This window comes from Neolamprologus multifasciatus, chromosome 13 (genome assembly GCF_963576455.1).
Source record: "Neolamprologus multifasciatus chromosome 13, fNeoMul1.2, whole genome shotgun sequence".
Classification (NCBI taxonomy): domain Eukaryota; kingdom Metazoa; phylum Chordata; class Actinopteri; order Cichliformes; family Cichlidae; genus Neolamprologus; species Neolamprologus multifasciatus.
The window spans coordinates 868,443-894,107 of record NC_140451.1 but is presented as its reverse complement, the minus strand read 5'-3'; the positions used below and the strand labels follow the sequence as shown (position 1 = coordinate 894,107).

At 45.3% G+C, this 25,665-nt stretch overlaps 1 protein-coding gene across 5 annotated transcripts in view; it reads left to right on the top strand.

Annotated features, from left to right (window-relative positions):
- Positions 1-217: 217 nt before the first annotated feature.
- hspa12a (heat shock protein family A (Hsp70) member 12A) overlaps positions 218-25,665 on the top strand; it is a 75,627-nt gene continuing 50,179 nt past the window's right edge. For 3 of the 5 annotated variants that reach the window (XM_085183212.1, XM_085183213.1, XM_085183210.1), the window contains exon 1: positions 219-653. In XM_085183212.1, the coding sequence (XP_085039338.1) occupies positions 614-653 (40 nt within the window). In that variant the 5' untranslated portion in view covers positions 219-613. Of the gene's footprint in view, positions 654-25,665 lie in introns of all 5 variants that reach the window. The other 2 variants (XM_085183211.1, XM_085183209.1) reach the window with 1 other exon arrangement.

Below are 25,665 nucleotides of genomic sequence, written 5' to 3'. Positions count from 1 at the left end.
GATGATCGACTTGTATGAATCTACGCTGAATGTATTTCACTCGTTTGGTAATATTTCATGGGGTTTTAGTTACACTAGTCTGAATGCTGGTACAGCGGTAGTGGGGTACAGTGGGTAGTGGGGGGTGCAGTGGGTAGTGGGGGGTGCAGCGGTAGTGGGGTACAGTGGGTCGTGGGGGGTACAGCGGGTGGTGGGGGGTGCAGCGGTAGTGGGGTACAGTGGGTAGTACTGCGTCTTTTGCGGCTGCACCGAGCAAAGCTGCCTCAGACCGGACAGGGGCAGCATTCCTGGTCAGGACAGCCATGAATGTGATGGGAGGGGCGGACAGAGCAGCAGCAGCAAATCTGGGGTCCAACATCCTCCGTGCTGAAGCTTTTCCGCACCTCTCCCGCTTCTAGACCCTCGAAACCTCGACCCTGTCCACGAACATCTCCAGGTCTCATGCACACAGCGACAGGCGGTAAAGCGAAGCTCGGGGCACCGCGTTAGCGACGAAAACCGCGTTTTGTTTGATTTTCCCACTTCGGCCCGGTGCGCCTCAGCAGCCAGGAAAATTGCTTGGTGTAGCTGCATCGGAGAGAAGGCTCGAGAGGAGGGGAAACTGCGGGACACGATGACCGAGAAAAACGCATCGTCAGAGAAGATAATCACAGGTGAGTTAGCTTCTCCCGCAGCGTCTACAAACACCTCTGTCGGTGCGGGCTGCGGGGCTCTGATCGCGGGTACGCAGCTGCTTTTCGGCGCAGTCAGACTCTGATATTTGTCCGACGGTGGCACTCTGCGCTTCGGTCTGGTTCTGGCCAAAAAGCGTCTGCGACACCTTTGCTGCAGTGCAGAGAGGCTGTGTTTGAAACCCTGCCTGGTTTCCAAGGGCACTGTGTTGTGCAGGACCTCGCCCGCTGCACCGAGCAGGAACATGTACGAACATGGCGATGTGAAAAGTTCTCGCTTTCTCTGGCCGTGTTTTCCGAGCTCGGTGTGGCAGGTCGTTACCGCAGACACACACCGGGTCTGTCCTCCATGACGGTGCGGGGTTTGGTCACGTGGCCCATCCCACCGGAGCTGTGACTCAATGCAGCAAAAAAAGAAGTCTGCACCACATCCTCAGGTACTGCTCATCCCCGCCCAGGCGGAGCTGGCGTGTGATGGAGTCCCGAGCTGTGGCGTGCACAGTCTGCTGTGTTAAAGTTGGCATCAGCGGCTGGAAGTCTGTCGTTTTATTCTTGCTTGCTGAAAGAACACAACAGTTCTGTGTGTCGCACTCCAGATGTACATTTAAGCATACCAAGAACATTTATCAGAATCAGCGCACTTTATGAATCCCTGAGGACATCATGTGGGTTACAGCTGCTCCACTATAGTAACAGAATATTTAACAATACAATATGTTACAGATTTACAGACATAAGAAAGACTTTTATTTTGACAGTTTCAACCTGTGGGGTCATCCGGCACCATTTTATAGATGAACCCCCCACCAGCACCTCTCTACCTATAGCATTTCAATGATTTCTTGTGTTATATATGAGCTGAAGTTGTGCTGTTTGTGTTGTGAGTTTAAATAGGCAGAAATTGCAGAGCCCGGCTGTTAGAGTCTGCAGAAGCTCTTTGCTCACACAAACAAAAGAAAATGAAAAAGCCTGGGCCGGACACTTGGCAGCTCTCCAGACTTATGTAACGTCACTGAATGAAATAGAGACTCCACCCTGATGATGTCCCACAGGAACCAGAGCTTCATAGAACTCTTTGTTTGGCTTGGACTCAGCTAAAAACCACTTCTTCTGAGAGTTAATCTGTGAGGTAATAAAGTCATATTACCATGTGTTTATCTTCCATCTTCACAGCAATAGTTGGCGATGCTGTACTGGATGAACTTTCACACAGTTCCCAAAAAATGGAAAGGTTGCCAAAGATACAAACACTTCTTCATGTCTCACTCAGCCAGGATAGTCTGCAGCTGAATGATGCCTGATTTGCTCCTCTGGAAGATAGAAGGAAGAAAACTTTGTGAAGTGTGTGAATCAAAAAGACAACATTAGCCTGCTAAGAACATAAAGATTTTTGGCGTTTCAGTCAGTAGTTTACAGATTGACCTAAAAAGGAAAAGATACTTGGATCAGTCCTGGGAGAAGACACAAATCCCTTTGGGCTATGATATATGGCATAAAAGCCTTAAACATGTGCCACTACCTGCTGTGGTGGCCACATGTTTAAGGTTGCCTCGACAGCGTTTATGATGTTGTTCCTGCTGTTTGTACCACTTTCAGTTTCAGGAGCTAAATTAGGCACAAATCAGAGCTCCTTCTGTCTGTTGGTAATGTTCTCGTGACATCACACCCAGGCACGTCAGGCATATAACTACAACTTTACTTCCCTAAACAGTATAGACCGTGTACAGAAATATGTTTATGCATATGATGGTAAGTCTGGATTATCTGCCTTCATATCACCCTAGCCCAGGGGTGTCGAACTCCAGGCCTTGAGGGCCGGTGTCCTGCAGGTTTTAGATCTCACCTTGGGTCAGCACACCTGAATCACATGATTAGTTCGTTACCAAGCCTCTGCAGAACTGCAGGACATGTTGGCTGTGTCCCAATTCAGGGTCTGCAGCCTTAACGGTCCACAAGGGCCGCGTACTCAAAGACCGCTAAGGCCGGAAGTGCGAGGCTTGTGAAATGGGACGGTCTAGCTTCCGTTGCGCTGCCCAGGTTGCCTAGCAACCATGATACTAACAGCTGGAAACGTTTCATACAGCTTTGTTTGACAGAAATGAAGGAGAAAATCTTTTGTTCATTTGTTTGTTTCTACATGAGCTTTGATCATTCTCTGGTTAAGCTCAGCTATTGAACGGCGTATATTTTAAAGTAAAGGCTTTAAAACCAAGTTAGTACAAACGTCACTAATGTCACATGACTTTGTCGACATGTGGCCAACAGTAATGTTTTAATGTTCTTCATTATTAAACATTTGCACATAAATAAGTGACATAATATTCAGTACTTACTTAAAGTTTACTCTTACACCCACCGCCGCGCTATGCATTCTGGGATATGTTGGGCCACAAAGTCTACACCGCCACGTCCTTAAAATTCAGGGAAATGAAGGACGCATTTGAGGGCCGCATTTCGAGCAGCCTTTGAATTGGGACAGCCTTCATCACGTCGCTGTGACGTAATCGGCCTTAAAATGCGGCCTTTAAGGCTGCAGACCCTGAATTGGGACACAGCCGTTGAGGAGCTAATTTAGCCATTTAAATCAGCTGTGTTGGATCAAGGACACATCTAAAACCTGCAGGGACTCCGGCCCTCGAGGCCTGGAGTTGCCCACCCCTGCCCTGGCCTCAGGATCCTCTGCTGTCACACCAACCCTCCGCGTTTCCTGTTCCTCCTCCCCTCTCTCTTCCTTTGTCTTTGGCTAAAAGTAGCACAGTTTCCACCGTGGTGGTCATTGTTGGCCCGGGCCTTGACTGATCCAGTGTGGAAATGTTAGCGATTATCAGCATGTTTGATTTGTCAGAGATGCTGGATGCCCTTCCTGGTACAACCCATGCTGGGTTTAGGAGCAATACTAAAAGTACGCTGGCTTGTGGCTCCCTCATTATATTGGGGTGGGGTCTTGGCTCTATCTACCAGACCAAAAACAACTTGCTAATGACCAACCTACCACTGGCCTGGATTCACTGTGTGAATGAATAAACAGGGGTTTCTGCTCGTATGCCTGTGTGCTGCTGAGGCCATGGAAGGCTGGCTGAGGAAACGCTGTGCAGTTATTACACACATCTGTACAAGTTCAGCTTGACCGTGTTTCTGTCAGTCTGCAGCATCTTTACACACCAACTGTCTGATACATTGAATGATATACATTCCCCCCCGTGGGCCTTTTGGTATTTCAGCAGTTTCTGAGCTCTGTGCTGTGGGGTCACTGTGGGCTGTTATGACAGTGAGGGTGACGAGTGGGGAGAGCTGGGTCCTGGAGAGAGAGAAGCTCCTCACACATGTGGACCCACCCAGCTTTACAGAATGTTAAACAGCACATATCAGCTTTATTGCTGCTGATGACATCGCAGGCTTAACAAAGCTTCACAGCAGAACCAGCAGTTAGACAGGAAGATAAAGGAAACTCACTCAGATAAGAACTGCTGGGATCACTGGTGTTGCCATGTATGCTGTTGTCTGTCTGGTGGCTGCAGACATGCATGTAGGTTTCTGCAGATGTAGTTGTAGAGTTGGATGTGTTTCACATGTGTGGTTGATGAACGCGTCTCTGTTTTAAATTAGTGTCGAGTTTAAAGGAGCTGCTGGTTGAACAACATTAACAGTTTTCTGTCTGGGATTTAGATGCAGTAATATATCACTGAGAGCTACGTTTGGAGTGAAGTGTCCACCAGTACAATGGAATCCCACAATGCACTGCAACAGTATTTATTTTAGTATCCCACAATGTAACAGTATTTACATCTTGAAGGAAAATTATTAGTCAGACGGTGACTTTTACACACACACACACAGACAGACACACAAACGCAAACACACACACGCAAACACACAGACACACACGCAAACACACACACACACACACACACACACACACACACACACACACACACACACACACACACACACACAGCTGGCCTGTTTATTCAACTCAGTTGGTGAGATTTGGTGCTAAATAAACAGAACCTCAAAATACATATAAAGACATTTGTTAATCAATCACCGCCCTGCCTGAGCAAAACACCAAAAAGAGGGAGAATCATGCCACTCCCATAAAGATGTGCCGTGGAATGCTGGAGAGTAAATGGGATTCATTCTCTGACATAATCCATGTGTTGAGGGAGGGGCTGATCTGCAGCAGAGCGGGTCACAGGATGGGGGAGGGGCTTCTGTCAGGCAATCAGATAAGTTTTCTGGAGGGAGTGCGGAAACAGCTCATTTGGAAACCAAACATTGTTAGGACGTCTGCGTTGTGCCGTATTCCTACACGACTCTGAACATTCTGTCTTCTTTTGCACTGCCCAACAGCGTGATTCTACAAACTATACAAAACTATAGTCATCAGTTTGTTAGCTCTTATACCGCACTTTTCTACTGAGCACTCACAGCACTTTGTACAACGTGCCTCATTCACACAGGCACCTTTTTCTTGTCTAATATTCACACTCCAATCAGAGAGCTGTTTGGGTCAGTGTCTTGCTCAAGGATATTTGGAGACTAGAGCAGCCAGAGATTGAACCACCAACCTTACTAATAGTAATACTTCACTATTATGTTTTAATAGTAGAAAACCTCTAAGAAAAACCAGTTTGAAGTGTCATGTGTAGGTCATGGCATCTGCCCAGAAGTGTCCAGTAAATGCTAGTTTCAGCTGGTGACTATAATGAACAGCCAGGGAGCACTGTGGCAGAGACCACTGCCATCAGACGAGAAAGGTTTCATGACAAAAACATCAGAACAGAGTTGTGTGTTGATACAAACACTACCAGTCAAAAGTTTTACAACACCTCATTTTTTCCAGTGTTTTATTGGAAATTACTCTGTTTAATGTCTCATTGCACTCTGAAACCCAGAGGGTCCTGCATGGAGCTGCAGAGTGCTGTGGTTTGGTTCAGGGAGCCCCTCTGTACGAGTCACCGACCCTGGATCCAGCAAACAGCCCCAGACCGTCACACTTCCTCTTCCATGTTTGACAGTTGATGCCACTCACTGTGGACCCGTCCTTTCACCTACTCCACGGTGTACAAATGAATTGATGAACTGAAGATTTCAAATTTTGATTCATCAGTCCATGAAACCTTCTTCCAGTCTTCAGGGGTCCAATGTTTCATGGCCCAGACTTATTCTGTCTTACCGATGGCTTTCTTGCTGCAGCTTGTCCTGTCAAACCTGCAGCTTCTCTTCACAGCTGAAACTGAGACTTGCTTACTACAAGCACTACTAAGCTGCTTGAAGCTGTTGTCCTGTGAGCCGCCATCACTGATTCAGTTGTGTCTTAGGGTCTGCCAGACCTCTTCCTGCCAGAGTTTGTTTCTGAGTGCCTGGACTCACTGACACCTTGACTTTCTTTGCAGTCTCTCTGCAGGACAGACCGACATTCATAAATATTATGATGGTCTGTCTCTCTTCCATTGTTAATTGCCTTTTTCTCACCACATCTGTACCAAAACACTACTTTCTGCAGTACAGTACTGTTCAGCTGATGCTCATGAGGGTCTGGTACCACAGTGTGTTCAGCACTGCTTTATGCAGAGAGAGGGGGAAGAAATCCAGAAAAGTTGGACCAGCTGTAGGAATTAGTAGCACCAGCTTACAAGACTTGATCAACCTCCATTGCTGCAGAACAAACTGTTAACCCATGTTGTCCCCGAAAAACGTCTTTTGTATAATTCTGAAATGTAAATTATTTTTCAGTTTTGGGTAACCTTACCTGTTTTTTCACCACTTACCTTTGAACCATTTCAAGCTGTTGATTGGACCTGAACAACTTGAATTGCAATAAACAGCTGGAAGAACTGGGCTGTTCTGAAACTTTTGACAGGTAGTGTTTATATAAACTTTAAAATAACAAGTTTTGTAAATTGCTTTGTAAATTTTAGAACAGAACATTTAATTGTCAGTAGATATATGATGCATCAGAAAATAATCTTTACACTTGCAGCTACTGTTCATGTTCATACTTTAACAAGTTTTTCAGAACTATACAGGCTAAACTTTAGACTAATCAGTCGTTTATGCTAGCCATTTAGCACACAGGTATCAGATGCTGCCCCGGGTTCTAGTCTATGTTACTTACAAATTTGTGGACTGTTGGATACATTTAACATGTTGTGTTGTACTAAGCTATTGTTATTGTTACAGAATCTGTGGATGTCGGTTTATGTGTTTTCTTGGTTCTGTAGTACAGCAGAGCACCAACAAATATTGTCAGCTTTACCCTACCCCTACTCTAGGTTACAGCCATCGCGAATCTGTCCCACAAATGTGAAGCCTCGTTGCCTAGTTATGAATATTTCCTCAGTCTTAAATAATTCATGCTGTGTTTCAATATGCACACATTCCAGGAAACGCAGGGCTGCAGAATCTAAAAAACATGCATGTGATACAGTAAGAGACCTCCAGACATGCTAACTATGAACAGGCTCCTGTTAATGCAGGATTGATGGAGTCAAAAATAACTCCAGGTAATGATGAAATGGATATCAGCGGTCTATTTTTATCTAACCTGGGTGTAGGGAATTATCTTCAGTGCTCAGCCCATATCTGAGTGCAGCTTTTGTTGATTTCAGTTCTTCCATTACAGACAGGCAGGAAGGAAAGCCATTGTTCTGCAGAGAGTTTGAAGGCATTTCCTCAGTGTGAGCTCTTCAGGAGGCTGCGTTCTTTCTGTCTGCCATCTTTCTACATCGTTACTTATAGAAGTCTTTATTTTCGTGTACAACAAATTGGTCTTTCAAATCTAAATATTACACTAAAGGCTATGATGTCTGTGGCTACTTTAAGTTTTAACATGTGAATCGAGTTTGAAGTACTTGGTGTAAGAAAAGAAATGTAAAGGGTAGCTGGCAGTCTCTAATCATATTACTGTGACCACTGAGCAGGTGGTGCTAAAGTTCCTGGTAAAAAGAATTCAGATCCAAATGTTATTGGACATCACCTGAAAACGTAAATGTTAATATAAAAATGTGAAAGGCTAAGAGGGGCTAAGGCCAGGAGGGCTTAGGAAGCAAGTGGGTGTTGGATATGAGGATTTGCTGCAGACTAAAGACACAGACACAGACCTACACGACATCGCTGGCTTACAGGGTGCTTTTGGTCCGGTGGTATGAGCCATTTCAGTTAGACATGTTGGTGCCAGCCCTACTAAACATGATCGCCGATGCAGTGTAAAGGGTCATCATACCAAACGCAGTGGTACAGGGATGTAGGGGTGGGCGATAGAAACTATATAAATTTGGCCAACGATAGAGATTTTGACTATACCGCTCTATCGCGATAGCGCATGTTGATGATGTCATCAAGCTGTGCCTGTTTTGGTCGAAAGCATCGCAGCGGCTAAAACCATTATCATCTGCAAATTATGCCGACAGTCACAAGAAAGAGATGAAGCACTTTTGAAATATGGGGAAAGCCAAAAACTGCGCTTCCTCCACTTCTGTAACATTGATTCATTAATGTTGAATTCTCTGCAGCTGCTCTGTTCCCATGTTGTTGCAGTATATTAATAACTAACCTCGTATTGTGGATGAATGATCTCAGTTGTTCTCCTGACTGAAGTTTGGCCCGTGTATAGCATCCTGCTATGATTGCATTTGTCCCTGAACACCAGAATCCCTCACGTTAACTTTTATCGAGTGGAAGAAAAGTTGGTGTTCATCCTCCAGCTTCACTGTGCTAATGCTATGCTAACATAGCTGTGTCGCTAGCAATCACGTAGCACAACATTATATACCAGGTAGTCCAACTTCAGTAACCCTGCAAACGTCACTGCTGTTTAGTTTCTGTCTTCATTTATGTTGGAAGTGACAGCAGAGCTGAACGTTTGAATTAGTTTCAAATCTCTGTCAGAACATGGTATGAAATGTTTAGGTGGAAGCTAGCGAGCTAACTTCCTGTTAACTTCTAACTCCGTTAAATTTAATAACTTCTGTTTTCATGGATGTTAAACTTCATAGTTACACCCAATAAACCAGCAACGCTGATGATTTAATTAAAGATGAAAGAATTTAGACCGTTTTTAACTCTCAGTTTTTTTTTGACTTTGGGACCTGAAGTGGACGGAGTTTTGGACCCAGATTACTCCATGAAGCTCCTCACTACGGCAGTCGTAATGCAGGAACCAGAATTCATACATAAGACACGCTCTCGATTTTTGAGAAAATTAAAGGATTTTAAGTCTTATAGTGTGGAAAATACGTTATACAGAAGAAAAGAATATATCGTTACCGCACGTGCTTCAAATTATAGCGCGATATGAATCTTAGGCCATATCGCCCAGCCCTACAGGGATGCACTTTTTCCTGTTCAGGTGTGATAGTATAGCCATATCTGCTAGTACCAAGTACTGATCCAATACCAGTGTGATTCCTCAGTATGAAGAAGCCCTCCGACTGCCTCTGTTGACTGCCTGTGTTATGGCTGTTTTGGTACCATTGTCATGTCACAGGGGTTGTATTAAAGATAAAAAGTATGTTGTACAGCTCTCTCTCCATGCCCTTTCATATAATATGGCTTCTTGAAAAAAACATTCAATGTCAGCTTTGACTTTGTGCTCTAATAATGAAGGTTGTCCAGAGAGGTGGGCCACAGAGAGACTGGAAGTCCCCCAGCTTTCCCCTGTCATCACATCTGAGGGTTAAAGGGAGAGTCGTTAAAAAGATTAGTGTCGGACATCTGTGTGTGTCTGTGTGTGTGTGGACGTGATCCAGCTTTGGCAGATTGTGTGTGACTGCAGAAATCACGTTTCATGTGTGTTTTTGCTCACAGTTAATTATACTTAATACTGATCAGAATATAATCAGGTATATTAAAATAATTACGTTTAACCCAAATGATAAATGAGAACATATGATCTATGATTCTAACAGCCTGGAGCCTTTATACAAACAACCTTGGAAGCTGTGTGTGTGTGTGTGTCTGTGTGTGTGTGCGTCTGTGTGTGTGCGTCTGTGTGTGTGTGCGTGCATGTGTGTGTGTGTATTTGTCTGTGTGTGTCAGTGTGTCTGTGTGTGTATTTGTCTGTGTGTGTCAGTGTGTGTGTGTATTTGTCTGTGTGTGTCAGTGTGTGTGTGTATTTGTCTGTGTGTGTGTGTGTGTGTGTGTGTCTGTGTGTGTGTGTGTGTGTATTTGTCCGTGTGTCTGTGTGTGTGTGTGTGTGTGTGTATTTGTCTGTGTGTGTGTGTGTGTTTGTGTGTGTGTATTTGTCTGTGTGTGTGTGTGTTTGTGTGTGTGTATTTGTCTGTGTGTGTGTGTGTGTTTGTGTGTGTGTATTTGTCTGTGTGTGTGTGTGTTTGTGTGTGTGTGTGTGTGTGTGTGTCTTTATGTCTGTGTGTGTGTGTGTGTCTTTATGTCTGTGTGTGTGTCTTTTTGTCTGTGTGTGTGTGTGTGTGTGTGTGTGTATTTGTCTGTGTGTCTGTGTGTGTGCGTGTGTCTGTGTGTGTGTGTCTTTTTGTCTGTGTGTGTGTGTGTATTTGTCTGTGTGTGTGTGTGTGTCTGTGTGTGTGTCTGTGTCTGTGTGTGTGTGTGTGTGTGTGTGTGGGTTAGGGTTAGGGTAGGGGTCACACCAGTCTATTAATTAATGAAAGACCAAGACAGACTTTTAATTCATTTGAAAGCCTGATGCTTAACATTGTCCACCCCAGCTGTGAAACTCAGAAACCAGTCTTACTTGTTATCATCTATCGTCCACCTGGGCCTTACACAGAGTTTCTGTCTGATTTCTCAGACTTTATATCTAATTTAGTTCTGAGCTCAGATAAAATAATTATTGTGGGTGATTTTAACATCCATGTTGATGCTAAAAATGACAGCCTCAACATGGCATTTAATCTGTTGTTAGACTCAATTGGTTTCTCTCAAAATGTAAAAGAAGCCACCCACCACTTTAATCACACTCTAGATCTTGTTTTAACATATGGCATAGAAACTGAACATTTAACAGTGTTTCCTGAAAACCCTCTCCTGTCTGATCAATTCTTGATAACATTTACATTTACAATAATTGATTACACAGCAGTGGAGAGTAGACTTTATCAAAGTAGATGTCTTTCTGAAAGCGCTGTAACTAAGTTTAAGAATATAATCCAGCCACTGTTATCATCGTCAATGCCCTGTACCAACACAGAGCAGAGCAGCTATCTGAACGCTACCCCAACAGAGGTCAATTATCTTGTTAATAATTTCACCTCCTCACTACGTACGACTCTGGATACTGTAGCTCCAGTGAAAACTAAGGTCTCTAATCAGAAGTACCTGACCCCGTGGTATAATTCTCAAACACGTACCCTAAAGCAGATGACTCGTAATCTGGAGAGGAAATGGCGTGTCACAAATTTAGAGGATCATCATTTAGCCTGGAGAAATAGTTTGTTGCTTTATAAGAAAGCCCTCCGCAAAGCCAGAACAGCTTACTACTCATCACTGATTGAAGAAAATAAGAACAACCCCAGGTTTCTCTTCAGCACTGTAGCCAGGCTGACAAAAAGTCAGAGCTCTGTTGAGCCAACCATCCCTTTAACGTTAACTAGTGATGACTTCATGAACTTCTTCACAAATAAAATTTTTATCATTAGAGAAAAAATTACCAATAATCATCCCACAGATGTAATATTATCTACAGCTACTCTTAGTACCATTGATGTTAAGTTAGACTCTTTTTCTCCAATCGATCTTTCTGAGTTAACTTCAATAATTACTTCCTCCAAACCATCAACGTGTCTTTTAGACCCCATTCCTACAAAACTGCTCAAAGAAGTCCTGCCATTGATTAATTCTTCGATCTTATATATGATCAACCTATCTCTAATAATCGGCTATGTACCACAGGCCTTCAAGGTGGCTGCAGTTAAACCTTTACTCAAAAAGCATCTCTAGACCCAGCAGTCTTAGCTAATTATAAGCCAATCTCCAACCTTCCTTTCATATCAAAAATCCTTGAAAGAGTAGTTGTCAAACAGCTAACAGATCATCTGCAGAGGAATGGTTTATTTGAAGAGTTTCAGTCAGGTTTCAGAGTTCATCACAGCACAGAAACAGCTTTAGTGAAGGTTACAAATGATCTTCTTATGGCCTCTGACAGTGGACTCATCTCTGTGCTTGTCCTTCTTGACCTTAGTGCAGCGTTCGATACTGTTGACCATAATATCCTATTAGAGCGATTAGAAAATGCTGTAGGTATTACAGGTATTGCACTGCAGTGGTTTGTATCATATCTATCTAATAGACTCCAATTTGTGCATGTAAATGGAGAGTCCTCTTCACACACTGAGGTTAATTATGGAGTTCCACAGGGTTCAGTGCTAGGACCAATTCTGTTTACATTATACATGCTTCCCCTAGGCAGCATCATTAGAAGACATAGCATACATTTACACTGCTATGCAGATGACACCCAGCTCTATCTGTCCATGAAGCCAGATAACACACACCAATTAGTTAAACTGCAGGAATGTCTTAAAGACATAAAGACTTGGATGGCCACTAACTTTCTGCTTCTTAACTCAGATAAAACTGAGGTCATTGTACTCGGCGCTGAAAAGCTTAGAAATATGGTATCTAACCAGATTCTTACTCTGGATGGCATTACCTTGGCCTCCAGTAACACTGTGAGGAACCTTGGAGTCATTTTTGACCAGGATATGTCCTTCAACGCACATATTAAACAAATATGTAAGACTGCGTTCTTCCATTTGCGCAACATCTCTAAAATTAGAAATATCCTGTCTCAGAGTGACGCTGAAAAACTAGTTCATGCATTTATTACTTCCAGGCTGGACTACTGCAATTCATTATTATCAGGATGTCCAAAGAACTCACTGAAAAGCCTTCAGCTAATCCAAAATGCTGCAGCAAGAGTACTGACAGGGACTAGAAAGAGAGAGCATATTTCTCCTGTTTTGGCTTCCCTTCATTGGCTTCCTGTTAAATCCAGAATTGAATTCAAAATCCTGCTCCTCACATACAAGGTCTTAAATAAACAGGCCCCATCTTATCTTAATGACCTTGTAGTACCATATCACCCTATTAGAGCTCTCGCTCTGCAGGCCTACTTGTTGTTCCTAGAGTATTTAAAAGTAGAATGGGAGGGAGAGCCTTCAGTTTTCAGGCCCCTCTTCTGTGGAACCAGCTTCCAGTTTGGATTCGGGAGACAGACACTATCTCTACTTTTAAGATTAGGCTTCAAACCTTCCTTTTTGCTAAAGCATATAGTTAGGGCTGGACCAGGTGACCCTGAATCCTCCCTTAGTTATGCTGCAATAGATGTAGGCTGCCGGGGGATTCCCATGATGCATTGAGTTTTTCCTTTCCAGTCACCTTTCTCACTCACTATGTGTTAACAGACCTCTCTGCATTGAATCATATCTGTTATTAACCTCTGTCTCTCTTCCACAGCATGTCTTTATCCTGTCTTCCTTCTCTCACCCCAACCGGTCGCAGCAGATGGCCGCCCCTCCCTGAGCCTGGTTCTGCTGGAGGTTTCTTCCTGTTAAAAGGGAGTTTTTCCTTCCCACTGTCGCCAAAGTGCTGCTCATAGGGGGTCATATGATTGTTGGGCTTTTCTCTGTATCTATGAAGCGCCTTGAGGCGACTTTTGTTGTGATTTGGCGCTATATAAATAAAATTGAATTGAATTGAATTGTGTGTGTATTTGTCTGTGTGTGTGTGTGTGTGTGTGTGTGTGTGTATTTGTCTGTGTGTGTGTGTGTATTTGTCTGTGTGTGTGTGTGTATTTGTCTGTGTGTGTGTCTGTGTGTATTTGTCTGTGTGTGTGTGTGTGTGTGTGTATTTGTTTGTGTGTGTGTGTGTGTCTGTGTGTGTGTCTGTGTGTGTGTGTATTTGTCTGTGTCTGTGTGTGTGTATTTGTCTGTGTGTGTGTGTGTGTGTGTGTGTGTGTCTGTGTGTGTGTATTTGTGTGTGTGTGTGTGTGTGTGTGTGTATTTGTCTGTGTGTGTGTGTGTGTGTATTTGTCTGTGTGTGTGTGTGTCTCTGTGTGTGTGTGTGTGTGTCTGTGTGTGTGTGCGTGTGTATTTGTCTGTGTGTGTGTGTCTGTGTGTGTGTGTGTGTGTGTGTATTTGTGTCTGTGCGTGTGTGTGTGTATTTGTGTGTCTGTGTGTGTGTGTGCGTGTGTATTTGTGTGTCTGTGTGTCTGTGTGTGTGTGTGCGTGTGTATTTGTGTGTCTGTGTGTGTGTGTGTATTTGTGTGTCTGTGTGTGTGTGTGTGTGTGTATTTGTGTGTGTGTGTGTGTATTTGTGTGTGTGTGCGTGTGTGTGTGTGTGTATTTGTGTGTGTGTGTCTGTGTGTGTGACTTTTAAAGTGTGTAATTTAAGAAAAGGAAGCTGTATTGGCTTTAGTGCAACTGACAAACACGGGGGAATACTTTATTTTACTTTTTAAAAGTAGGGGGCGTGGTCTGCGGTGCAGGGAGGGCGGACGCACCTGCACGGCATCCTTAATCACGCCCACCGAGTTAAAAACACGGGGACTCAGGGTTGGTGTGTTGTTGTGGTGTGATTTGAATACAATGTGTCTAAATGACGATCTGTGGTCCCGCTGTGTGATGTTAAAATGAATCTAATTGTGAAAAGGTGCTAAAGACACAAACTAAATGAAACATGAAGTGAATTATATCCATATGTGGTTGAATGTTCAGATGATTTTTCTTCTTTGTTGTGTTAGATTATAGATTTAATAAGACGGGTGCATCGTCAGGCCTGCTCCAGCCTTTCTCCTTCAAAGGACAAGAGAATAATCAGCATTAGCTCAGAGTAGGTTAATTACATCGTAGTTCCATTCATGTGGCGTTTGCTTTATTAATCTGCTTTAATAAATATCCTTTAATTAAAGTGTAAACTGGGCAGCACGATGGTTAGCACTGTTGCCGCACAGCAAGAAGGTCCTGAGTTCAATTCCACCATCAGGTCTTTCTGTGTGGAGTTTGCATGTTCTCCCCGTGTTTGCGTGGGTTCCCTCCGGGTACTCCGGCTTCCTCCCACCGTCCAAAGACATGCAGCTTGTGGGGATAGGTTAATTGGATAATCCAAATTGCCATTAGGTGTGAATGTGAGTGCGAATGGTTGTCTGTCCCTGTGTGTTGGCCCTGCGACAGACTGGCGACCTGTCCAGGGTGGACCCCGCCTCTCGCCCAATGACAGCTGGGATAGGCTCCAGCGCCCCCGCGACCCTGAAAAGGAGAAGTGGAAGCAGCTGGATGGATGTGTAAAGTGTAAATTGTGGAGGAAAGAGAGGAAACAGCAGAAGATATTCATAGGCCATCAAATCAAATATTGTTAACTTGCATTTCATTTACAAAAACGGGAACAGTTTCTTTTCTATGATAGTTTCATTTTAGTACAGAAAATAACATCAAAGTTATTTATTGACCTGCTCGCCGTCAGACTCATCCGGCTTTGTTTTTGGCACAAAAGCCCCATTTCTCACTGATGCAGGAGAAGCATTAAAATCTATGTGAATGTGACCCCTGAGCAGCAACACTGTGAAAGAGAATTTCTCCAGTAAACAAGCCAAACAAAAAGCACAATGACACAAATGCAAGAATCACTTGTTTCCACTTCTGCCAACCAGAGCTTTTGTTCTAAGTGATCCGTAGATGAGACAAAAATGGGAAAAGAAACAGAAAGAGGAGCGTGAGTGTGAACCAGATTAGTTAAGTAAATTAGTGATGACATGTTTAAAACGGGCAGGACTAACCTCAGCGAGCTGTGAGGGGTGGAGACATGCTGCTAGGAGAAGATGGGAGCTGAAATCTCAGGTTGCTCGTTTCATCTTTCCCATTAATGATGATGTCATGTAGTATGACTCAGGATCATCAGGAGAAGAGTTTAAGGAGATATTCTCATGTTCATCATCTTATTTACTGAGTGATAGAGAAATATATGACCAGCTGAGAGGAAGGACCTAATAATGCCTTTGTTATGATTAGTGAACTGGTTCATGACTGATTCTTATACTCCACTTTTCTGCTCGACCACTCACAGCACTTTGTACAACCATTCACCCAATCACACAGGCGCTTTCTGCTGAGCCACGCCCAGTCACGAAGCACAGCTACTGTCTTTCACAGTCGTTCTGCTTCAAAGCCACATGTTCAATTATTTAATGGCGGTGAGCAGGAAGGGAGAAGGGACGACTAGGACCTCAGCGCTATAACGTTATCATCAGACAAAGATGCAAAATTCAAGAGGAGACAACGTAGAGCATAGGTGTCAAACTCTGGCCCGCGGGCCAAATTTGGCCCACAGCCTAATTACATTTGGCCCGTGAAGCCATACCAAATTACTATCAGAGCTGGCCTGCTGGTTTATACAGCTAATATATATATTGTTTAGTATTAAGCTTTGCTTGTTCCATATTCAGTTTTTCAGCAAAACTTGTTTGAGTCCATAAGAAAAGATTCATTCTTATATCTGGAGGAATAAATATATTTCAATAAATATTAATGTTAGCCCGCGACTTTGTTCCAGTTTTGAATTTTGGCCCCCTGAGTGTTTGAGTTTGACACCCCTGACGCAGAGGTAACAGTGCACATAAATATAGTGATCAGAACTAAGTTAGAACTTGTGACTTTTAAAGTGCTGGACTAACCTTTTATACTAATGAGGATTAATATCTTTAATACTGTTTTTACCTTTACTGTTATACAGAAGGGAGTGATTTTAATTGAAGGATATTTATTAAAGTAATTTAGCAAATTTAGCAACAGCAGAATCAAATAATTCAAGATTCAAAGTGTTTATTGTCATGTGCACAAAGAAATCATTTCTCTGTACAATGAAAGTCTTTCTCTGCTGTCCACACATTAACATGTGCAAACAGAACTAGAACAGATAAAATACAAATAGTATAAATAAATAAATGGAGACAAAAATTGTGTTAAATAGATGTGTGTGCGAAAGAGCTATGAGCTCAATATGCTGGTTTAATATGTGAGATGACCTGATGTGCAAAAACTATTATTACTGTTAAAATAGGTCAGCTGTTCAAGAGTCTGACAGCAGGGAGGAGGAAGGAGGAGTTGAGTCGGGAGGTTCTGGATTTCACACTGTGTGGGGGTGTGTAGGGGTGTGTGGGGGGGTGTGTGTGGGGTGTGTGGGGTGTGTGGGGGTGTGTGGGGGGTGTGTGGGGGTGTGTGGGTGTGTGGGGGTCTTTGTATTTTGGTTTGAGCCCACCTTGTTACTTTAAAGTTGAGTCCTTGTCCTTGGGTTGTTATGGTTAGCTGTTGGTTGTTGGATCTCCCGTGTCTTTGCTCCTGGATCTTCCTCTGTGTGTTCATGTAGCTCTGACTTCCTGTACCCTGTTATCTCTGAGCCCTCTCCCCCTCCTCCTCTCTGCATCTCTGTGTTCTTCCCGTGTTACGTTTAAGGTCTGCGTCTTGGGTCAGTATTTTCAGTGTCCTTCCTGTCTCGTCATGTGTAATTGTCCTCAGCTGTGCTCCCCGTGTGTTCCCACTTCCCTCATCACCTTCTGTGTATTTATGTCAGAATCTCCCTCTGTTCTGTGTCGCTTCGTCCCTCGCTGTTGTGGGCGTTTCCCTGTGGTGTCCCCGCCTCCTTGTGAGTTATTTTTAGTTCTTCCCAGTGTACTTTCGTATCGCCTTTACCTTTCTGTTAATAAAGTCGTGTTTTGAGTTTGACCTCCCGTTTACGAGTCCAGCATTTGGGTCCAATCCTGCCTGCCTGCATACATCATGACACTTTGTCCCTTCCAGTGATCACTGCAGTGTTGTCCGCCAACTTCGGTATGGTGTTATCCCTATTGGAGGCAGCACAGTGTGGGTCTGCAGGGTGTAGAGGATGGGACATACAGTGGGGCAAAAAAGTATTTAGTCAGCCACCGATTGTGCAAGTTCCCCCACTTAAAATGATGACAGAGGTCAGTAATTTGCACCAGAGGTACACTTCAACTGTGAGAGACAGAATGTGAAAAAAAAATCCATGAATTCACATGGTAGGATTTGTAAAGAATTTATTCGTAAATCAGGGTGGAAAATAAGTATTTGGTCAATAACAAAAATACAACTCAATACTTTGTAACATAACCTTTGTTGGCAATAACAGAGGTCAAACATTTACTATAGGTCTTTACCAGGTTTGCACACACAGTAGCTGGTATTTTGGCCCATTCCTCCATACAGATCTTCTCAAGAGCAGTGATGTTTTGGGGCTGTCGCCGAGCAACACGGACTTTCAACTCCTGCCACAGATTTTCTATGGGGTTGAGGTCTGGAGACTGGCTAGGCCACTCCAGGACTTTCAAATGCTTCTTACGGAGCCACTCCTTTGTTGCCCGGGCGGTGTGTTTTGGATCATTGTCATGTTGGAAGACCCAGCCTCGTTTCATCTTCAAAGTTCTCACTGATGGAAGGAGGTTTTGGCTCAAAATCTCACGATACTTGGCCCCATTCATTCTGTCCTTAACACGGATCAGTCGTCCTGTCCCCTTGGCAGAAAAACAGCCCCATAGCCTGATGTTTCCACCCCCATGCTTCACAGTAGGTATGGTGTTCTTGGGATGCAACTCAGTATTCTTCTTCCTCCAAACACGACGAGTTGAGTTTATACCAAAAAGTTCTACTTTGGTTTCATCTGACCACATGACATTCTCCCAATCCTCTGCTGTATCATCCATGTGCTCTCTGGCAAACTTCAGACGGGCCTGGACATGCACTGGCTTCAGCAGCGGAACACGTCTGGCACTGCGGGATTTGATTCCCTGCCGTTGTAGTGTGTTACTGATGGTGACCTTTGTTACTTTGGTCCCAGCTCTCTGCAGGTCATTCACCAGGTCCCCCCGTGTGGTTCTGGGATCTTTGCTCACCGTTCCCATGATCATTTTGACCCCACGGGATGAGATCTTGCGTGGAGCCCCAGATCGAGGGAGATTATCAGTGGTCTTGTATGTCTTCCATTTTCTGATGATTGCTCCCACAGTTGATTTTTTCACACCAAGCTGCTTGCCTATTGTAGATTCACTCTTCCCAGTCTGGTGCAGGTCTACAATTCTTTTCCTGGTGTCCTTCGAAAGCTCTTTGGTCTTGGCCATGGCGGAGTTTGGAGTCTGACTGGTTGAGGCTGTGGACAGGTGTCTTTTATACAGATGATGAGGTCAAACAGGTGCCATTCATACAGGTAACGAGTGGGGGACAGAAAAGCTTCTTACAGAAGACGTTACAGGTCTGTGAGAGCCAGGGATTTTCCTTGTTTGAGGTGACCAAATACTTATTTTCCACCCTGATTTACGAATAAATTCTTTACAAATCCTACCATGTGAATTCATGGATTTTTTTTTCACATTCTGTCTCTCACAGTTGAAGTGTACCTCTGGTGCAAATTACTGACCTCTGTCATCATTTTAAGTGGGGGAACTTGCACAATCGGTGGCTGACTAAATACTTTTTTGCCCCACTGTATAGTCACAAAATAATGATTAAATCACCTAAGTGTAGTTATCTAATTAACTTACTCTGAGCTGATCAGTTAGTGAGCCAACATAATCCCAGTTATATCGAAATATTTACTTCTTTAAAACTTTATCACTCACAGTTTACTCAATACACACACACACACACACACACACACACACACACAAACAATCCCTGTGTGAAAAACATTTGAGAAAAGGAACATCATATCAACAGTGAAATGTGGTTGGTGTTATCTTTGGCTAATATTTAAACTTGTTTGATGATCTGAAACATTTAAGTGTGACCAACATATAAAAAGGAAAACAGGAAGGGGACATGTATGTAGGAGCATGTATGTAGGAGCATGTATGTAGGAACACGTATGTAGGAACACGTATGTAGGAGCATGTATGTAGGAGCATGTGTGTAGGAACACGTGTGTAGGAGCATGTGTGTAGGAACACGTGTGTAGGAGCATGTATGTAGGAACACGTATGTAGGAGCATGTATGTAGGAGCATGTATGTAGGAGCACGTGTGTAGGAGCATGTGTGTAGGAACACGTGTGTAGGAGCATGTGTGTAGGAACACGTGTGTAGGAGCATGTATGTAGGAACACGTATGTAGGAGCACGTATGTAGGAGCATGTATGTAGGAGCACGTATGTAGGAACACGTATGTAGGAGCACGTATGTAGGAACACGTATGTAGGAGCAAGTATGTAGGAGCATGCATGTAGGAGCATAGTAATTGCTGAAAGGCTGTTTCGGCAGGACCAGGGCGACTGTGCGTGGGGGTCTCTGCATAGCTTCTATGAATGTGTGCTCAGATGGTAGGAGAAACAGCACATTCTTTTGTTCTTGCCCCTGATGAATGTGGCTCTTTGATAGCTGATGTGTTTTGTGTTTGTGCTCTCTGGTTTGCTTCAGTGAATTTAATGAGGTCCCCCTTCTGCTATTGTAATGGCTGCCAATCTTTGTGTGTCTCATCTTTGAATCTTCTGTTTCTGTTTAGTGCGAACTTTGATTTGAGTTTATGACAGTGAAAAGTGAACTAACACACATAATAGGGTCAGGTTAGGTTGTTGGTAAGATTGGCTGTCGAGTAAGAAGTAAAGGCTCTTTAATTTCTTTATGGTATGTAGTACGGTGGAGAGATGGAACCACAAATCCAGAACAAATGCATTTCATGAAAGTTATAAATGATTTTATAAGTATTTGAATCCCAAGCAAAACACAACTTGGCACATGGTGGAGAAACCCTTGCTGGTTAGCACAGTGGTAAGATGTTTCTTTTGGATGGTGTGCAGTGATCTGAGGAGGGGCTTCCTTATCACAGAGGAGGAGAATGCTTTAAAATCAAAGTACAGAGGCAGGGTGGAAATCTGGAGCTCCGTTTCCTGAGAGAAGGGATTTCATGTTTTATTCAAGTAGACGCGGATCCTACAGAATCCACTTATTTTTCAGCTCAAATTCAGAGCTGTATAGAAATATATGAAATATAGAGAGACTCCCAGTAACATTATAAGATCACTCCCTACTCCTCTGGAACAAAGGACACAAAGGACCAATCAGAGCAGTGGAGATAATATGCATCCACTTTAAATGATAAGGGCTTCAATTCTTTGTAGCCTCATTCAGCGTTGTTTACTGCCACGTACTCAACATACATGCCTGTAAACAACACTGTAACGCACTCGGCTCTCACTCACTGTAACGCACTCGGCTCTCACTCACTGTAACGCACTCGGCTCTCACTCACTGTAACGCACTCTGCTCTCACTCACTGTAACGCACTCGGCTCTCACTCACTGTAACGCACTCGGATCTCACTCACTGTAACGCACTCGGATCTCACTCACTGTAACGCACTCGGATCTCAATCACTGTAACGCACTCGGCTCTCACTCACTGTAACGCACTCTGCTCTCACTCACTGTAACGCCTTCGGCTCTCACTCACTGTAACGCACTCGGATCTCACTCACTGTAACGCACTCGGCTCTCACTCACTGTAAAGCCCTCGGATCTCAATCACTGTAACGCACTCGGATCTCAATCACTGTAACGCACTCGGCTGTCACTCACTGTAACGCACTCGGCTCTCACTCACTGTAACGCACTCGGCTCTCACTCACTGTAACGCACTCGGCTCTCACTCACTGTAACGCACTCGGCTCTCACTCACTGTAACGCACTCGGCTGTCACTCACTGTAACGCACTCGGCTCTCACTCACTGTAACGCACTCGGCTCTCACTCACTGTAACGCACTCGGATCTCACTCACTGTAACGCACTCGGCTCTCACTCACTGTAACGCACTCGGATCTCAATCACTGTAACGCACTCGGATCTCAATCACTGTAACGCACTCGGCTGTCACTCACTGTAACGCACTCGGATCTCACTCACTGTAACGCACTCGGCTCTCACTCACTGTAACGCACTCGGATCTCACTCACTGTAACGCACTCGGCTGTCACTCACTGTAACGCACTCGGCTCTCACTCACTGTAACGCACTCGGATCTCACTCACTGTAACGCACTCGGCTCTCACTCACTGTAACGCTCTCAGCTCCTCACTCACTGTAACGCACTCGGATCTCACTCACTGTAACGCACTCGGATCTCACTCACTGTAACGCTCTCAGCTCCTCACTCACTGTAACGCACTCGGATCTCACTCACTGTAACGCACTCGGATCTCACTCACTGTAACGCACTCGGATCTCACTCACTGTAACGGCCTCGGATCCCACTCACTGTAACGCCCTCATGAGTGTAACACCGAGTGTGTTACTCACTGTAACGCCCTCATGAGTGTAACACCGAGTGTGTTACTCACTGTAACGCACTCATGAGTGTAACACCGAGTGTGTCACTCAGCTCCTCACTCACTGTAACGCCCTCATGAGTGTAACAAAGAGTGTGTTACTCACTGTAACGCACTCATGAGTGTAACACCGAGTGTGTCACTCAGGTCCTCACTCACTGTAACGCCCTCGGATCTCACTCACTGTAACGCACTCGGATCTCACTCACTGTAACGCACTCGGATCTCACTCGCTGTAACGCACTCGGATCTCACTCACTGTAATGCACTCACATCTCACTCACTGTAACGCACTCGGATCTCACTCTCTGTAACGCACTCGGATCTCACTCACTGTAACGCACTCGGATCTCACTCACTGTAACGCACTCGGCTCTCACTCACTGTAACGCCCTCGGCTCTCACTCACTGTAACGTACTCGGATCTCACTCACTGTAACGCACTCGGATCTCAAACACTGTAACGCACTCGGCTCTCAAACACTGTAACGCACTCGGCTCTCACTCACTGTAACGCACTCGGCTCTCACTCACTGTAACGTACTCGGATCTCACTCACTGTAAAGCCCTCGGATCTCACTCACTGTAACGCCCTCGTATCTCACTCACTGTAACGCACTCGGCTCTCACTCACTGTAACGCACTCGGCTCTCACTCACTGTAACGCCCTCGGCTCTCACTCACTGTAACGCACTCGGCTCTCACTCACTGTAACGCACTCGGATCTCACTCACTGTAACGCACTCGGATCTCAAACACTGTAACGCACTCGGCTCTCAAACACTGTAACGCACTCGGCTCTCACTCACTGTAACGCACTCGGCTCTCACTCACTGTAAAGCCCTCGGATCTCACTCACTGTAACGCACTCGGATCTCACTCACTGTAACGCACTCGGATCTCACTCACTGTAACGCACTCGGCTCTCACTCACTGTAACGCACTCGGATCTCACTCACTGTAACGGCCTCGGATCTCACTCACTGTAACGGCCTCGGATCTCACTCTCTGTAAAGCCCTCGTGAGTGTAACACCGAGTGTGTTACTCACTGTAACGCACTCATGAGTGTAACACCGAGTGTGTTACGCACTGTAACGCACTCATGAGTGTAACACCGAGTGTGTCACTCAGCTCCTCACTCACTGTAACGCCCTCGGATCTCACTCACCGTAACGCACTCGGCTCTCACTCACTGTAACGCACTCGGCTCTCACTCACTGTAACGCACTCGGATCTCACTCACTGTAACTCACTCCGCTCTCACTCACTGTAACGCACTCGGATCTCACTCACTGTAACGCACTCGGATCTCACTCACTGTAACGCACTCGGATCTCACTCACTGTAACACACTCGGCTCTCACTCACTGTAACGCACTCGGATCTCACTCACTGTAACTCACTCCGCTCTCACTCACTGTAACGCACTCGGATCTCACTCACTGTAACGCACTCGGATCTCACTCACTGTAACGCACTCGGATCTCACTCACTGAGTGCGTTACAGATCTCACTCACTGTAACGCACTCGGCTCTCACTCACTGTAACGCACTCGGATCTCACTCACTGTAACGCACTCGGATCTCACTCACTGTAACGCACTCGGCTCTCACTCACTGTAACGCACTCGGCTCTCACTCACTGTAACACACTCGGCTCTCACTCACTGTAACGCACTCGGCTCTCACTCACTGTAACACACTCGGATCTCACTCACTGTAACGCACTCGGATCTCACTCACTGTAACTCACTCAGATCTCACTCACTGTAACGCACTCGGATCTCACTCACTGTAACACACTCGGCTCTCACTCACTGTAACGCACTCGGATCTCACTCACTGTAACTCACTCCGCTCTCACTCACTGTAACGCACTCGGATCTCACTCACTGTAACGCACTCGGATCTCACTCACTGTAACGCACTCGGATCTCACTCACTGAGTGCGTTACAGATCTCACTCACTGTAACGCACTCGGCTCTCACTCACTGTAACGCACTCGGATCTCACTCACTGTAACGCACTCGGATCTCACTCACTGTAACGCACTCGGCTCTCACTCACTGTAACGCACTCGGCTCTCACTCACTGTAACACACTCGGCTCTCACTCACTGTAACGCACTCGGCTCTCACTCACTGTAACACACTCGGATCTCACTCACTGTAACGCACTCGGATCTCACTCACTGTAACTCACTCAGATCTCACTCACTGTAACGCACTCGGCTCTCACTCACTGTAACGGCCTCATGAGTGTAACACCGAGTGTGTTACTCACTGTAACGCACTCATGAGTGTAACACAGAGTGTGTCACTCAGCTCCTCACTCAGTGTAACGCACTCGGCTCTCACTCACTGTAACGCACTCGGCTCTCACTCACTGTAATGGCCTCGGCTCTCACTCACTGTAACACACTCGGATCGCACTCACTGTAACGCACTCGGCTCTCACTCACTGTAACGCCCTCATGAGTGTAACACCGAGTGTGTTACTCACTGTAACGCACTCATGAGTGTAACACCGAGTGTGTCACTCAGCTCCTCACTCACTGTAACGCACTCGGATCTCACTCACTGTAACGCACTCGGCTCTCACTCACTGTAACGCACTCGGATCTCACTCTCTGTAACGCACTCGGATCTCACTCACTGTAACGCACTCGGCTCTCACTCACTGTAACGCACTCGGATCTCACTCTCTGTAACGCACTCGGATCTCACTCACTGTAACGCACTCGGCTCTCACTCACTGTAACGCACTCGGATCTCACTCTCTGTAACGCACTCAGCTCCTCACTCACTGTAACGCACTCGGATCTCACTCAGTGTAACGCATTCAGATCTCACTCACTGTAACGCACTCGGATCTCACTCACTGTAACGCACTCGGCTCTCACTCTCTGTAACGCACTCAGCTCCTCACTCACTGTAACGCACTCGGATCTCACTCACTGTAACGCACTCGGATCTCACTCACTGTAACGCACTCGGCTCTCACTCACTGTAACGCACTCGGATCTCACTCACTGTAACGCACTCAGATCTCACTCACTGTAACGCCCTCATGAGTGTAACACCGAGTGTGTTACTCACTGTAACGCACTCATGAGTGTAACACCGAGTGTGTCACTCAGCTCCTCACTCACTGTAACGCACTCGGATCTCACTCACTGTAACGCACTCGGCTCTCACTCACTGTAACGCACTCGGATCTCACTCACTGTAACGCACTCAGATCTCACTCACTGTAACGCCCTCATGAGTGTAACACCGAGTGTGTTACTCACTGTAACGCACTCATGAGTGTAACACCGAGTGTGTCACTCAGCTCCTCACTCACTGTAACGCACTCGGCTCTCACTCACTGTAACGCCCTCGGATCTCACTCACTGTAACGCACTCGGCTCTCACTCACTGTAACGCACTCGGATCTCACTCACTGTAACGCACTCGGCTCTCACTCACTGTAACGCCCTCGGATCTCACTCACTGTAACGCACTCGGATCTCACTCACTGTAACGCACTCGGATCTCACTCACTGTAACGCACTCATGAGTGTAACACCGAGTGTGTCACTCAGCTCCTCACTCACTGTAACGCCCTCGGATCTCACTCACTGTAACGCACTCGGATCTCACTCGCTGTAACGCCCTCATGAGTGTAACACCGAGTGTGTTACTCGCTGTAACGCCC